Source organism: Equus asinus, chromosome 26 (assembly GCF_041296235.1).
Source record: "Equus asinus isolate D_3611 breed Donkey chromosome 26, EquAss-T2T_v2, whole genome shotgun sequence".
Lineage (NCBI taxonomy): Eukaryota > Metazoa > Chordata > Mammalia > Perissodactyla > Equidae > Equus > Equus asinus.
The window spans coordinates 31,611,519-31,627,594 of record NC_091815.1 but is presented as its reverse complement, the minus strand read 5'-3'; the positions used below and the strand labels follow the sequence as shown (position 1 = coordinate 31,627,594).

Below are 16,076 nucleotides of genomic sequence, written 5' to 3'. Positions count from 1 at the left end.
TTCTTTCAAGCCGTGGCCCTTTCTGAAGAATAGAAACATCTGGGCCCTCTGCCTGTGTCTCACTCAGGTGGGAACCAGGCCCAGGGCCTGCAGGGACCCCCAGACAGATGTGTCAGTTTAGGGAGCACTGGGGATTTGGTGGTCTGGACCCAAGGCTGGGCTGGCTCACCCTCCTCCCACCGTCAGTCCCACCAGCAGTACCCTCCGTCGCACACCACGTCGCTGCCCAAGAAGGGCTACTCCAAGATGGACAGCAAAGGCTACAGCATGTACGAAGACTACGAGAACGAGCAGTACGGGGAGTACGAGGGCGACGAGGAGGAGGACCTGGGCAAGGAGGACTACGACGACTTCACCAAAGAGCTGAACCAGTACCGGCGCGCCAAGGAGGGCAGCAGCCGGGCCCGAGGTGAGGCCCGCAGCAGCTCCTCCAGGGCATCGGAGCCAGGGGCGCGGTGCAGAGCCAGACAGACCTGGTCGGCCACTGCTCACGGGGCCTCAGGTCCGGGAGAAGAGACGGGCCTCCGTTAGGACTGAGCTCAGTATGGTGGAGAAGGGCTGGGGAGCGCAGGAGGGCCCCGGGACTGGAGTTAGCCACGTGAGAAGAGGGCGCCGTCTGAGGCCGCGGCTGGGATGGAGGCAGGCTGGCACGAGGCAGGGAGAAGGCCGGCATGGCTGGAGGGTGGTTTGTAAATTCCTGGTCAGCCGGGAGGAGAAAGAAAGGACAGCTTCTCTCCCATCTGGGTCAGGGTAACTGATAGCCGCTGCCCCAGCCCTCGGTAGCCGCCTCCCCCTCCTCCCAGCTCCTGTTACCTGATGGTGTGACCGTGGCCTCTGGGACTGCCACACCTCTGAACCTTGAACCTGTGGCAGTTAGGAGGATGGCGAGGGAGGGCGGAACGCCAGAGACCCGCCTGGCCTCTTAGAACCATGCCCTGCCAGCGAGATTTCCCAGCCCAGGAGGGCGTCCAGAATCTTCCAGCTCAGCAGTTCTTAGCCCTGCCTGAGGCCCGCTTCTTGCTTGAGTGGCCGTTCACGCGTTCGTGCTTTCAGCCGTCTGTCTTGGACACCTGCCTGGACAGGCCCTACTCTTTGGGGAGATTCTGGCCTAGGGCTCTCCAGTCGAAATATAACATAAGCCCTCATGTCATTTAGAATGTCGGGTAGTCACAGAGAGTAGAAGGAAGTAGATGAGATTAAGTTTAACAATATATTTTATCACCCTAATACATTCAAAATCTTATTTCAACATGTGATCAAAATAGACAGATGTGATATTTTATATTCTGTCTCTCTTTTGTTTTTACTAAGTCTCTGAAATCCAGTGTGGGCTTTGCACTCACAGCGTCTTTTAGTTGGTTGGCCATGTCTCAGGTGCTCAGTAGCCACGTGTGGCTGGTGGCCACTGTGTTGGACAGCGCGGCCTACAGTGTAGTGAGCGCCATAGAGGGTGTGTTCAGAATTTTGAGGCTCCCCCATCGTGGGGACCGGGGGACCCTAGGTCTGCCTGGGACAGCTGGGAAGGCTCCTCGGAAGAGGAGGAGGATGGAAACGGTGCTCGGGGCACAGGAGGGCTTCACTTCGTCTTGCTGGTGGGTTCCTCTCCCGCTCGGTGCTCACCATCCGAATCCCTGTGCAGGCAGCCGAGGCCGCGGCAGGGGCTACCGGGGCCGAGGAAGTCGCGGCGGCTCTCGAGGCCGAGGCATGGGCAGGGGCGGCCGAGGCAGGGGCAGAGGCTCCGTGGGAGGAGACCACCCGGAGGACGAAGACGACTTCTACGAGGAGGAGATGGAAGTAAGGTTTCCTCCCGCCGGGAGAGGGGGCGTGTGGCTGCTGGGCTGCAGGTGCCGTGGGGGGCGGCCTGAAAGACCTAGGTGCACAGAGCGGCAGCTGGCAGCCCTCTGTGTTTGCAAGTGCTCACTTCTTATTTCGGAATAGAGGAAACCTTCCTGTGGTTCAAAATTGAGAAAGTCCCAAAGGGTGAGCTGCGGAAAACACGTTCCTCCCACCGCCGTCCCGACGGCTTAGCTCCCGTGCCTGGAGACGGGTCCTGGGCGCGCTATAGAAATGCTTTCTACCCTTGCAGTCAGGTGTTTCCGCACCCCTGCACACGCGTGCACGCACACGGAGGAGAGCTCGCACGCTCCCTGTTCTCTCCCTGCCTGAGACCTTTCCATGCCTGTCTTTGTCACAGCCACGCAGCTGCCCGTGGTGTACAGAGACGCCCTAATGGATTTGCCCCGTGGACCAGAGTTTTCAGAGTAGAGGCTGCCAGGGAAAGGATTAGGACCACCCACTGCTCGGTGCGGCGTGCAGAGGTGGGGCTCAGGGCTGAGACCCTGGGTCGCTCACTCACCCGTCTGAGTCTCCTGTCCTGATTGGAGGGAAAAGGGGGCAGCGTGTGTGGTTAGGGGCAGTGTCCCTTGTTCCCCGAGTAACACGCGCCCGCTCTCTGTCCCTTTGGGATTCCAGTATGGAGAAGGTGAGGAGCCCATGGGCGACGAGGACTACGACGACTACTCCAAGGAGCTGAACCAGTACCGCCGCTCCAAGGACGGCCGAGGGCGAGGTGGGAAGGGACCCGGGAGGGCTGAGGCGGCGGGCTCCTCCTGGCGGCTCCTGGCCCCGGGGCCTGGGGACGGGCAGCGGGTGAACACTGTTTCTCTTCTCGGCAGGGTTAAGTCGAGGCCGGGGCCGGGGGTCCCGAGGTCGCGGGAAAGGGATGGGCCGGGGCCGCGGTCGAGGTGGAAGCCGAGGAGGGCTGACCAAGGGCGGCATGAACGACGATGAGGACTTCTACGACGACGACATGGGCGTGAGTCAGCTCTCCGCTCTGATCGGATCCTTTTGCTCAGGGCCCCTTGCTGAGAATTTTCTTTCTGTAATGAGCTGCCCCCTGAGGCTGACCCTGCCCCCTGCTCCCCTTGGCCGCTCCCCCGGGGCCAGTCAGCGCTAATCGTGTCTCGTGGGGGTGCACTGCTGGTGAGACCCTCTGTTGCTGACACCACGGCTGTGTAGCACCTGCAGTCGCCCGTAACGAGTCTCTGAGGGTCAGAAGGTTCTAGGTGACCCATCCAGTTAGCTCTGGAGAGTTTTGCAGGAAGGCACATGCTGCCTCCCCTGGGAGTGGACGTGTCCCTGCACAGGTGTGTGGTGCTCGAGTCTTCAGCTGCCACAGCTCAGAGTACCAGAAGCTTTCCCATCCAACACTGTGGAGGGTGCACGCTCACACCCACACAGCCTCGGCGTTGCACGTGACCTGCCGGGCAGTGCTCTCATCACACCAAGACACTTCTGTTGAACAAATGCCCGTCTCACCCCACAGACCGTCTCTCATTGCTCTCATCCCTCGGAGCCTGCCTCCTGCTGGCCCACACAGGCCCTCCCCGCCTTTCCTTTTCATTCCACCTTACATTCACACTCTGTGTTCCTAACAGGACAGCGGCGGAAGCTACAGGAGGAGTGACCATGACAAGTTCCACCAGCAGTCTGACAAGAAAGGCAAAGCCATCTGCAAATACTTTGTGGAAGGGCGGTGCACATGGGTAAGGGGCCAGTTACGGTACCTGGGAGCCTTGAGCCGGGCAGCAACCCCACAGAAGACACACGGGCCTTTGGGAGTGTTCTGGAAGCCACCCTAGGTGGGGGCAGTGCCTGGAAGCCTCAGTTCCCTCTGCAGAGTGAGGAGCCAGAACAAGATGACACGTCTGGGTTTTTTTGGTTTGGGGGGGATTTTTGGCCAAACTTTTCAACTAGTCCATATGGCCTCAAGCGTATTACTAGGATTGGGGCTAATGCAGAGACGTAGCCTATCCGGTTCAGTTACTGCGCTTGAGTGTTGGAGAGGGCATTACTAAGGCGTCCACAGAGAAGAGACGGGGGGACTTGGGCCAGCCGTGAACTGCACAGCGGATGCACTGCCCGAGCAGGGCCAGTGCCCACAGAGTTCTGAAGGAAGCGAGTGTAGCCAGCGCTGTGAGCCAGCCAGCTCTTTATTCAGATACGAAGGCAGCGGCAGATCCCGGCGGACACGTGCCCGGGGAACGCTGTGCCTTGTATCTGTCTTAGAAAAAAACATCGCTCTGTTTCAAACAGATGTGCGTGTGCGCATAAAATATTCCTTAGTATAGTCACAGTTCGTGTTTTTAGAAACTTGTGAATACGTATAAACAACAAAAACAATGAGTAGCCGTTCCTAAGAGTTCGAGGAAACGGGTATGGAGCCGTTTCTGTCTTCAGTTCACCTGAGTGTTGTTTGCTTTGGATTGTATTTGACTGCAGATAATGGAAAACTCGTATAAATATATGATATTTGTCTCAGAACAAGGAGTCTGGGGCCGGGGGGCAGTGGCGCCCTGGGGGCCCCTGCTCCTTCCTGCTTTTTATTCTGCTATCCTTAAGCCTGTGGCTTTTGTCCTCAGGGTTGCTCAGTGACTGCTGTGCCTCCGGGCGTCACATCTAAGGGCTAGGAGGAAGAAAAATGGGTAGGGGGATTTTTTTAAAAATTGAAGCAGTGTTGTCCCCCCTGGAGACTTGTGTGTGTGTCTCGTTGTCCAGAACTGCAAGGGAGGCTGGGAAATGGAGTGTTTTTAGCTGGGCACATTCTTCCCCAACAAAATTGGGCTTGTGTTAGGGAGGAAGAAGCCTGGGCCTGGGGACCGGCTGTCCCGCAGCAAACAGTGAGGAACAATGAGTAGATAAGAGAGAGGAGAGGAGGGAGCCTAGAAAGCAGCTGTGGAAGGCAGTGGAGGGGGCCGCGGGGGCCCGGGAGAGAGGAGCTCGCTGTGTGGCAAGTGCAAAATGGATGGGAAGGCGTCCTTATGAGCCTGCCCTTTCCCGGGGGAGGGGATTCATTTTGTCGTTGGCCCCCCTGTGCTTGGGTGGCAGAGCAGAACCTCCCTTTGGCGGTGGGAGTCAGGTTAGGGCGCCACCACTGTACCCTGTGTTCCTTCTCTTCCAGGGGGACCACTGCAATTTCAGCCATGACATCGAGCTACCGAAGAAGCGAGAGCTGTGCAAATTCTACATCACCGGCTTCTGCGCCAGAGCGGAGAACTGCCCCTACATGCACGATATCCTTTGGCGCCCGCGTCTCCCCTGGCTGAGGGTGCACACCTCTTCTCGTGGGTCATGACCGCCGCCCTGCGCTCGCTCGCTCGCTCGCTCGCCTTCCGTGCAGCGCCGTGCCGAGAGCCGCCTGTGCGTCTCCATCTCCTCCTTCACATCTGCTCTATGACGAGTCTGTTGTTCCCCTTCTGCAGATGGGTAAACTGAGGCACACACGCTCTAGGTTCTCTTCACATGTACTCTCGAGACTGGGCTATGCCATTGCCTGTTATCTTTCTGAGACTTTTCCAAATGGCTCTGTAACCTTGGGCGAGTCACTGAACATCCCTGCTCCCATTGAGTGAGGATCTGCAGACACAGCCCCAGCGGCAGCATGGTGGGGTGGGGGACACTCTGGAGCACGAGTCTCGAGATCCAGGGTCTCATCTTGGGTCTGCTGCCAACTTGCTGTGCAACCCTGAGCAAGTCATCTCCGTCTCTGGGCTTTAGTTTTCTCATCCCCAAAACAAAGGGTGTTGGACTCTGGCCCCGGGTGGGTTGCACGAGCTGAAGCATTTGCCTTAACCTGCCGTGAACGTGATTTCCCGTGTAAGTTGTACCACACCACCGGGAACTGCATCAACGGCGACGACTGCATGTTCTCCCACGACCCTCTGACCGAGGAGACGAGAGAGCTCTTGGACAAGGTAGTGTCCGTGGCTCGCGGTGGGGCCGTGGCTGCCGGGCACGGGAGCTGCGCCGTCCCGTCTGGCCTCTGTGCAGGACCAGAATTCCCGGTTTATTGATCTGGAGCTGGGCCATTTTAAGGAGGAAGTGGGGACCATGTTCTTTTCTGCAGGGAGAATCGAGGTGGCCACACATGTGTGTTGTCTCTGGCCAGCGCAGTTTTCACTGGGGGGCGGCCACATGAAAGGATTGTTGCCTGCTGTGCGTCCGAACATATATTGTGATTTCTTAGCTGTCCATTTTTTTTTTTTTAAGATTTTGTTTTTTTCCTTTTTCTCCCCAAAGCCCCCCAGTACATAGTTGTATGTTCTTCGTTGTGGGTCCTTCTAGTTGTGGCATGTGGGACGCTGCCTCAGCGTGGTTTGATGAGCAATGCCATGTCCGCGCCCAGGATTCGAACCAATGAAACACTGGGCTGCCTGCAGCGGAGCACGCGAACTTAACTACTCGGCCACCGGGCCAGCCCCGTCCTTTTTTTTTTTTAACTTTAATTCCAGTTATTCCACTTCTTCTTCTTCTTCTTTTTTATTTTGGTGAAGAAGATTGGCCCTGAGCTAACAGCTGTGGCCAATCTTCCTCAAGCACAAAGAGGCCCTGAGCTAACATCCATGCCAGTCTTCCTCTATTTTGTATGGGACACTGCCTCAGCATGGCTTGATGCGCAGTGTCTGGGTCTGTGCCTAGAATCTGAACCTGTGACCTCCGGGCTGCCAAAGCAGAGTGTGCAAACTTAACCACTCTGCCACTGGGCCGGCCCCTTAGCTATCCTTTAGAGAGAGCCCATGATATGCAAGGAGAGGACGAGACTTGGGGTGGGTCATCTTTTGCTGGAGATGTTAAATGTTTCCTTCCACATCTTCAGGATCCTGCTATGCAGTAGGAAAAGGACGGGGAAGTGGAGGTTCTTGTGAGGGGAGCCTCCTCGGGTGAGGTGTCAGGGCTTCCTCACCGGCCAGGTGACGTTTGAAACTCCTCTTGGTGTCTGTTCTCCCTGAGGAGTCATGAGCACTCTAGGGGCCCCGGTTCCTGTCCTTGGTCCCCTCACAGCCAAGGGAGTGGGTGCGGGAACAGCTGTCCTCTCAGGGGAGGGCTTTCCTGCTGTCTAGTTCGCAAGAAGTTTGAGGCATGGCAGTGTTTGGAGAATGAAAGGATCCAGTCCGTCAGTGCGTCGGCCAGTTTCAGGAGTCCCTGCGCCAGTGACTGCCCTATTTAAGCAGTGGCCTGGCTACCCAAGGGAGTGGGGAGCCCTCACAAGCCAAGCAGGGGAACATCCGCTCTCCTTGGCAGAGTGCGCGTGGACATAGCTCTCTCTCATCGGGCCCTTTGGGGCGCCTGCTGCCCTAGGAACAGAGTTATGTACTCAATAGATGCCTGGAGTCTGGCTGTCTCACAGGGTCTGCCATGGGAACAGGAAAGGCGGCCTCGGTCCCCTTTGAAGGACTGGACAGTCTCTGGCTCAGGGCTGCCCCCTGCTGGGGGCTCAGAGTTTGCGCCCTGGACCAGCGCTGTCCAGCACGGAGCCAAATAGTTAACTTTTCCGGGAGCCACAGTAGCCAAGCAAAAAGAAACAGATGAAATTGATTTTAGCAGTATCTCTTACTTAACCCACTGAATCCATGTCCAAAACATCATTTTGGCAAGTTATATAAATAATGAAAAAATTGAGATTTTTATTTTCTTGGTGCTATGTCTTTGGAATCTGGTGCTTATTTTCTCCTTCCAGCCCATCTTAATTTGGACTGGCTGCGTTTCAGGTCTCTGTTGCCAGACATGGCCAGGGACTACCATGTGGGACAGCACAGCGTTAGGCGCCCTGATGACAGCCCGGAGCAAAGCAAGGTGGTACATTTCAGCTTCTGGTCGCAGACATTAAAGTCAAGTGTCAGTAGGTTACAGATGAGCGTCGGATCTGGAAAAACTCTTCCAAAATTGAATTTGGGTGGTCGGAAAGTAAAATCTACAGGAGTGCTTGTCCTAGCTGGCAGAGACGCCATGAAGGGACGCACAGGAGGTCTGTGAACAGGCAGGCCCTTTGAGGCGGCACTTGGCCTGGACCGGGAGACACTGGGTGACGAGATGAGCGCAGGGCACTGCTCTGTCCTGAGGTGCAGGCCTCGTCAGGACATTGTGGGGTCCGAGTGAGGCTGCGGGAGGCTGCATCCTGGGGAGGAGGAGGTGTTCTCCGGGCCAGGCTCTGAGCTCAGGCTGCTATCCGGCACCCGGTGGAGGTGGAGGCCCTGACGGGGGCGGGCTGGGAAGCGGCAGCGCCACGTGCAGGAGGGACCTGCGGAGGTGGGGGCTCAGGAGGCGGCGGCCCGCTTCCCGGGACCAGCATGCCTTCCCTGAGGGGCTCCTGTAGGTGAGAGCCTCAGTTCACTCGGTTCCTCGTGAATTTGTCAGGTGCCCGCTGGTCGCTGGCGGCTGGCAGGGATGGGGTCCTGCAGCTCGGTCCCTGAGCCCATGGTCTGGTGGAGGAGGGGCGTTGGCGGGTCCCCATGCATGCTGAGTGCTGCAGAGATGTGCAGCGTGTCCACAACGGGCAGACCTTGTCGGGGGCCTGGGGGTGGCAGGAAGCTGGTGTCGCAGGAGACCTGAAAGAAGGGCAGGGGTCTGGCGGGGCAGGTGGCGCTGAGAGCAGGGAGCGAGGGGGCACTGTGGGTGGGAGCCTGGGAGGCTGAGGGAGTGTGGCACCTTCCGCGGCCGGACCGTGGCTCCTCGTCCATGGGAGGGAAGTTGCGGTCACATTTGTTTCTGTGTAATGAGGTGTGACTTTGTTACATGTGCCTTTGCCTTTTACCTGCGGGCACCGAGTTAGCGCTGAAAGGATCTAGCAGTGCGGGGGCGTGGCCGTCTCTGCTCTGCTGGTGTGCCACTGGTGGTGGCAAGACTAGACAGGTGGCCGGGCAGAGACAGTGGAGGGCAAGGAGGGCCCTTGAGTCGCTCTGCAGGGCCAGGCAGCAGCTCCAGGTCAGCGTTTGGGTGTGGGGATAAGTGAAGGGGGAGTCGGGGATGACACCCCCCATCCTGGCTTAGGGGTGGGGACAGGGGTGGGTCCCTCGTTCACAGAGCCATGCTTGTGGCCTGTGGAGGAGAAGGTACGTGGAAGGAGGTATGACCAGGTGGAGATGGGGCCTGTGGCTCTGGCCAGAGAGATGAGTGTGGGAGCCCCAGCCCAGGGCTAGCTGTAACCGAAGGTGTGGGGGTGGACAGGGCCTGGGGCTTTGGGGCCCAGAGAAGGGCGAGGTGGTGTCCAGGGGAGACCCACTGGAGAGGGGCACCAAGTGGCACAGTGGGCCAGTCAAAGCCTTACCTCCTTTAGTGCCCATCCCCGCCCCCGCCCCCGCTGTCCTGACGTTAGCCAGCCGTTCCTTAGAGCCTGGGGGTGCAGGGGGAGATGCACTTGTTTGTTTTCCTTGTTCATTTATCCACAAACCTGTGCTCGTGCCTCGTTTGTGTCGGACGCTGTCCTGGGTCCTGGGCCACAGTGATAAAAAGGCAGGTCCAGTTATCAGGCAGATCCTGAGTACACGCCCGGATCGGGCACTGAGAGAGCGTGTGGGGAGCCCAGAGGCTCTCCAACAGGCTGACACCCAGGGGGGCTTCAAAGAGGAGGTGACACTGCGCCAGCCCTTAGGTGAGTGACCAGCAGGAAGTGAAGAGTGAGGGAGGTATGTGCTGGGGAGGGGACACAGCCGGAATGGGGCCGGAAGGTGAGCGGACCGTGGGGGCAGTGAAGCAGACGGCCTGTGGGCTGTGGCTGCAGCCTGCCCGCGGCCCGCCTCCCACTGAGAACACTGCTGAAGGACACCAGGTTCTGGGCACCCCTGCTGAGCCCGGCTGCTGTCTGGCAGTGTTTCCCAAAGGGCAGCGGGCACGTGTTAACGTGTAGTTCCCATTCAGCTGGTCCCCTGTGCTGCTGGTCCGCACGGAGAACACACCGTGCGTGGCAGGGCTCTCAGGGAGAAATGGTTTCCACTCATCAGTTTCCAAGTTTCCCATTCCCCTCAAAGCCAGAGTCTTCTTAGACCCCACTGTCCCGGGTCCAGATCTCGTTACTCATGGTAAGGAGACAGAAAAGCCGAGAACTGCCTGGCACCCGCCAGGAGGTCCTGCCCCCGCCGCCCTGCCGTCCCTGGGCAGAGGAGTTGTCCTGAGCAGTGCTGAGGCCCAGACGCCGGGGACCGGGCCGCTCAGAGCCCACGTTAGGATTCACTGAAGCATCCGTGCCGCGGTCCCCACAGTGACCAGGCCCGGCCTCGACCATTCGCTGGGGGCTCCCAGGAGCAGGCATGTAGTTCCACTCAGGGCCAAGCTTTCACTGCAGTGAGAGGACACAGGGCAGAGTGAGCAGTGGGCAAAGACGCGGGGCGGAGGCTGGAGAGACCGGGCGCCAGCTTCCAGGAGTCCTCGCCCGTGGAGGCACATGGGACGTGCTGAGCTCCTCCAGTTGTGACAGCACATGCGGAATGTCCTCTCCCAGGGACGTGCGTTAGAGACTCAGTCTGCGCCCAGGGTTCTTACTGGGGGCAGCCTCTGCCTGGCACGTGCCACAGTTCCAGACTCCCAGGAGGAAGGGGTGTCCAGCAGGAAGCACGTTGTTTGTGCAGACAGTTTAGGCCCAGGGAGCCCCACTTGTCAGGGCATGGGGGGCACTCTCCTGGGATCCAGTGTCCCGGACACCAGCCAGGGCCAGCGTGCAAGCAGGCCTCCAGGGGAAGCAGTCAGGCCTGCCGCATTACCTTCTCTGTATGCATCCTCACTGGTGAGACCTTCTGCTCGAACCCAGGCTTTGAAGTTGTCCGTCTACCGTGTGTCAGGCCCTAGGCTGGACCTGGGGGTTCCTCATGGCATGACACTGTCCTGGCCTCATGGACCTGACAGGTGTCGGGTGAGCCAGGAGTAGACAAGGATATGATGAAATACACAATCTTACAAAGCTTGGGTGGGCAGTGCTTTGAAGGGAGCTAATGGTGTTCCAGTAATGACTGTAGGAGACCAGGACAGTCACTCTGAGTTGACCTTTAATAAGAGACCCCAACAGTTGGGGACACGGAGCCACACAGTTGGTAACAGAGGGAAAAGCAGATGCTGGGGAGAAGCCTGGGTCAGGCCAGGCCCTGCAGGAGACAGAGCATGGTTGTCCACAGACTGCAGCGGGGCTGGGTGCTTCGGGCCAAGCAGTCTGGGGCCCTGTGGAAGGAGATGAAGCCACCAGGTGCCCACAGGCCTCCCCAGACGCCCAGGCTGCTGTCAGGTCCTGTGGGTCATGGGAAGGAGTTCGGTTTGGTTGCAAGTACGACGAGAGCCCCTTACAATCGAAGCAGGACAGTGGACTATTAGCTGTGAAGATAGATGATCCAGGCCGCAACAAGGGTGAACCTTGAGAACATTGTGCCGAGCAAAAGAAGCCAGACACAGAAGGCCACATGTTGTAGGATTCTGTTTATATGAAATGTGCAGAATAGACAGATGCTGTAGAGACAGGAAGTGGATGAGTGGTTGCCAGGGGCTGGAGGGAGGGGCAGTGGGGAGTGATGCTTAATGGGCATGGGATCCTCTTTTGGGGTGACTGCAAACTTCTAGAACTAGATACAGGTTGTATAACATTGTGCACACTTAAAGCCATTGAGTTGTACACTTTAAAATGGTGAAGTAGTGCGTTTTATGTGAGATACGTTTTGCTGCAACATAGGAATGGCTCCCCGCTGCCAGCTGGTCACAGAGTGGATATGACTGTGCCATGAGACAATGATTTTTGTGCCAAAGAATCTTTGTGGCCATTGGCCTTATACTGTGAGGGCTCAGGGGCCTTCTGCTTTAGAGTTTCCCTCAGAAAATTTAGCTTTCAATCCCGGGGGGATCCGTGACAACGTACATCCTGTCCTGCCCTGATCACCACTCCCCTTTGTTCTCGCCCACAGATGTTGGCCGATGATGCGGAAGCGGGCGCTGAGGACGAGAAGGAAGTTGAGGAACTGAAGAAGCAGGGCATCAACCCCCTGCCCAAGCCGCCCCCCGGTGTGGGCCTCCTGCCCACCCCGCCTCGGCCCCCCGGCCCCCCGGCCCCCACCTCTCCAAACGGCAGGCCCATGCAGGGCGGGCCCCCACCCCCACCCCCGCCCCCTCCTCCGCCCCCCGGGCCCCCGCAGATGCCCATGCCGGTGCACGAGCCGCTGTCCCCACAGCAGCTGCAGCAGCAGCAGGACATGTACAACAAGAAGATCCCCTCCTTGTTCGAGATTGTGGTGCGGCCCACAGGACAGCTGGCGGAGAAGCTGGGCGTCAGGTAAGCTCCCTGGACCCCAGAGCCAGGCTCCTCTGAGCCAGCGGCCCGTCACTGTGAGCCTGGCCAGGGCAGCGTCCTGCGTCTCTCCAGAGCGCTTGGGATCCCAGTCTGGTGCCTCCATTGCTCGATCGCGTGGCAGCCTCCCTGTCTCCTCAGGGGTGTGGCCGCCCCCCTTCCTCTGCAGCCCTCTCACTGGCCCCATTTCCTCTTCCTAGGTTTCCTGGACCCGGAGGACCCCCAGGGCCAATGGGCCCTGGGCCGAACATGGGCCCCCCAGGGCCAATGGGGGGCCCGATGCACCCCGACATGCACCCTGACATGCACCCAGACATGCACCCCGACATGCACCCGGACATGCACCCCGACATGCCGATGGGCCCTGGCATGAACCCTGGCCCGCCCATGGGACCTGGCGGCCCCCCAATGATGCCCTATGGTCCCGGAGATTCCCCACACTCTGGAATGATGCCCCCCATCCCGCCAGCCCAGAACTTCTATGAAAACTTCTACCAGCAGCAGGAGGGCATGGAAATGGAGCCGGGACTCATCGGGGACACAGGTATACAGGGCTCCATCTGGGGGCAGCTGGGCCGCTGGGTCTCGCACAGTGGAATCTGGTTGGGAGGTGGTGATTTTTCTTCTTTGGTCCGAGTCTTTGAAAGCATGAATCCACCTCCATCTCTGTCGTGTGAGTGGTCACGCATTTCCAGTGACATGAGATTCACCACCCTGTTCAGTCTGAAAGGGGCTTGTGGTTATTCTCACTGTAGTCAGTTTTCTTGTAGGTTTCGCTTGGCGTCCCTGTAATCAGGAGGCTGGGGAGTTAGAGGGGCAGTGGGAAGGGGTCGGGCTGTGAGGCTGAAGTGCTCTTGCCAGTGTGGCCTCCTTGCAGACGGTTCTTGGCTTGGAGTTGCCCCTGTCAGCCTTGTGACTCTGCTTGTTCTGTCCCCACAGCTGACCATCTTCCTTCCTCCTTTCCTTCCTTCCTTATTAAAGCAAGAACGTGTATTGGTAACAACCTGAATCTCAGACACTTGGGTGTTTAGATGACGACGCTGCAGCCATAGGGGATACTGGGCCACTCTCAGAAAGGATGAGCTGTGCCCACTGCTACCAAGTGCCGGGCGTGGGGCCAGGCCCCGGGCCAGAGCAAACAAAGCAGCCCCCTACCTTGCCTTAGCTGCCTTTTAGTGGAGGCAGACAGACAGGAAATGTGTGGATAAGTGCGCAAGCTCAGTCCAGCGTTGATTGTTGCTAGAAGTGCAGTGGAGTACCATGGGAGGGTGACGGGGCGGAGGCGGGCAGGGAGGGTCTGTACCGTGGTGGGGACAGTCAGCAGAGAGGTCTCAGGAGCGAGTGTGAGTCGGGATGTGAAGGGGAGGAGGCCCAGGTAGGAGGCACAGCAACTGCGGGAGGCCCCCCGTCTGCTTGTTTGAGAAAAGCACAGGGGGCTATGTAGGTCGGAAATGGAAAGGGACGGCAGGACGTCCCAGCACACAAGACTGCCTGCCACGGGGAGGTGGCCTCCTTGGAAGAGCGATGGAGGATGAGCGGAGGAATACATAGGCAGTGGACGTGGGGCCGGGGTGGAGGCGGGGACCCCTGGGCTGCTGTGGGGTTGTCCTGTCCTGGGCAGAGGCCAGCAGGGTGCAGACAGGAGGTGGCAGGCGTGGCAGGGCTCGGGCTCCGTGGTCTGGAGGTGGAGCCATGGGGTCAGTGTGAGGCTTCAGGGGCGGATAGGGGGCCGGCCGAGGGGCGGAGTCTCTCTTCCCTGATGGCAGGAGTCCTGCTGGCGAGAGAGAGTTGGGGTGGGGGCAGCACTTCCTCTTGGCCATGTGAAGTGTCAGATGCCCCTTTGACAGCCATGCAGAAACGCTGAGGGTGTCAGGGGGTGACCAGGCTGGAGGTCAGTGTGAGTCCTTGGCGTGTAGATGGCATTCGAGGCCGTTGAGAGCAGGCGTTTGGGGTGAGGATCAGGGCCTGTGGAAGGATGAGTGGCATGTTCTCGAGTGAGGGAGAGCAGGCTGCAGGAGAGGGCACCTGCCTCCCACGGTCCCCTCCCCCGGGAAAAGATATATGTGAAATATACATGGAAAACGGTCTGGGTGGGAAGAAAACCAACAGTCGTTCAAGCTCTTAACAGTAGGTATCTCTAGGGTAATTGGATTTTTTTTTTAATTGAGGCTTAATTCCCCTGTCATGAAATCTGCCCTTTTAAAGGGTGCCGTTCAGGGGTTTGTAGTGTGTTCACAATGCACTGCCATCGAGGAATTCACCCTGATGGTACGTTCCTTGCACGGGGACCGGCACTGTTGCTCTCGGCGTGTCCCCAGCTCTGAGCCATGGTGTGGCATAGAGCAGGCTGGCCCATCACGCTCGCGTTTTACGAAGGTCAGGGGATGGAGGAGGCCACCTTTCACTCTTTGCTTTGTACACTTTGCCTGTGAAGCATTGACAGATGGAGTCATTTTACCCTGTCAGTTTGAGTTACAGGTTCGCTGTCTTGGTGGCATTGGCCGAGTTTCAGTTGCTCAGTAGCCCCGTGAGGGTAGTGGCAGTGGTATTTCTCGGTGCCGACGGGCAACGCTTCATCATCGCAGAATGTTCTCTGGGGCAGCACTCACACACACGCGCGCACACACACACCCCCACACACACACTCGCTCCCACCCCCCTAGGTGCGTCGTCCCACACCACCCACGTGCTCCTGGTCCTTGGCCCTCGCGTGGGTGGAGTTTGTGGAGGCGGGTGGCTGCTGCCGGGCGCCCGTCAGGAGTGAAGGCAGACCCTCCCTTCAGCCTTGTGCTTCCTGTTGCTGTGGGGCAGAAACCCCCCACGACCGCCCCCTGAAAGGCAGCAGGTGCTCATCAACGTGTGAGGAGACAGGGCCCCATGGCGGGGAGGAGGGGTCACCCGTGAGCCTGTGGGCTGACGCGTGGCCATGGCGACATTTTGGTGTGTTTCCTTCTCTTCTTTACTCGTCTGTTCACCCTGGTGGAGCTCGTCTTGTGAGCTCACTACGAGATACAGTGTTTTTCTTTATTGATTGTTACAAAGAAATCATGAAATTAATGTTCATCGCACAGAATTAAAACAGATCAGGAGCATGTGCAGTAAAAAGGGAAAGATCCCTTGGCCTCTTCCTCCCAAATCTCCTTCCCAGGGGCACTGTTTGTGTCTGTCTCTTCCAAGGCTTCTTGTGTCGTATCAGTATCCATAGTGTCCTGTCGTCATGTCATGAGCCTGCCCATGTCACTCAGCCTTGCTGTGAGCCCCATTCTCAGTGGCCGCATCCTGGGTGGGGGCGCCCCAGTTGGCTGCTGCGTTCCATCCTGTTGGGCTTTCCGTGGGGTCCCTCGGCGGGGGACAGCAAGGGCGGGCATCCCTTGCCATCGCCATGGGGGGCGGTTTTGCAGTACAGGGCACGGTTGGGGTGGAGTGGTGCCGCGAGGCCCTTGCCCACATGAACCCTCGGTTCTTCCCTGCCGCAGAGGACTACGGGCACTACGAAGAGCTGCCAGGGGAGCCTGGGGAGCACCTCTTCCCCGAGCACCCTCTGGAGCCCGACAGCTTCTCTGAGGGAGGGCCCCCAGGCCGGCCGAAGCCGGGCGCCGGTGTCCCTGACTTCCTGCCCTCGGCCCAGAGGGCCCTGTACCTGAGGATCCAGCAGAAGCAGCAGGAGGAGGAGGAGAGAGCAAGGAGGCTGGCTGAGAGCAGCAAGCAGGACCGGGAGAATGAGGAAGGCACGTGTCCCCCCGGGAGGGGCTTTCCCTGAAGGGCGCAGCCCCAGCCACTGTGCAGGGGAGAGGCGGGGACTGCCTAGGCTGGGTTTCGTGTTGGACAGGAGCCTGTGGCCAGAGAGCATCCCTGCCCAGGGCCGTGAAGCCAGGCTGGGGCTGTTGCATGTCCCTGAGAAAACTGGAAGTCAAGTTGGCCCTTCTGTGTCTTGGGGGTCGGAAGAGACCCTGATCCCATCGAGGAGGGCGGTGGGCTGGTC

General features: G+C 58.7%; 1 protein-coding gene across 1 annotated transcript in view; it reads left to right on the top strand.

The window, feature by feature from the left end:
* ZC3H4 (zinc finger CCCH-type containing 4) overlaps positions 1-16,076 on the top strand; it is a 41,357-nt gene that overhangs the window by 20,782 nt on the left and 4,499 nt on the right. Inside the window, exons 5-14 of the mRNA XM_070498287.1 lie at positions 187-409; positions 1,640-1,794; positions 2,473-2,569; positions 2,676-2,815; positions 3,438-3,545; positions 4,961-5,072; positions 5,644-5,753; positions 11,715-12,079; positions 12,295-12,638; positions 15,571-15,822. Coding sequence (XP_070354388.1) covers positions 187-409; positions 1,640-1,794; positions 2,473-2,569; positions 2,676-2,815; positions 3,438-3,545; positions 4,961-5,072; positions 5,644-5,753; positions 11,715-12,079; positions 12,295-12,638; positions 15,571-15,822 — 1,906 coding nt within the window. The remainder of the gene's footprint in view (positions 1-186; positions 410-1,639; positions 1,795-2,472; positions 2,570-2,675; positions 2,816-3,437; positions 3,546-4,960; positions 5,073-5,643; positions 5,754-11,714; positions 12,080-12,294; positions 12,639-15,570; positions 15,823-16,076) is intronic.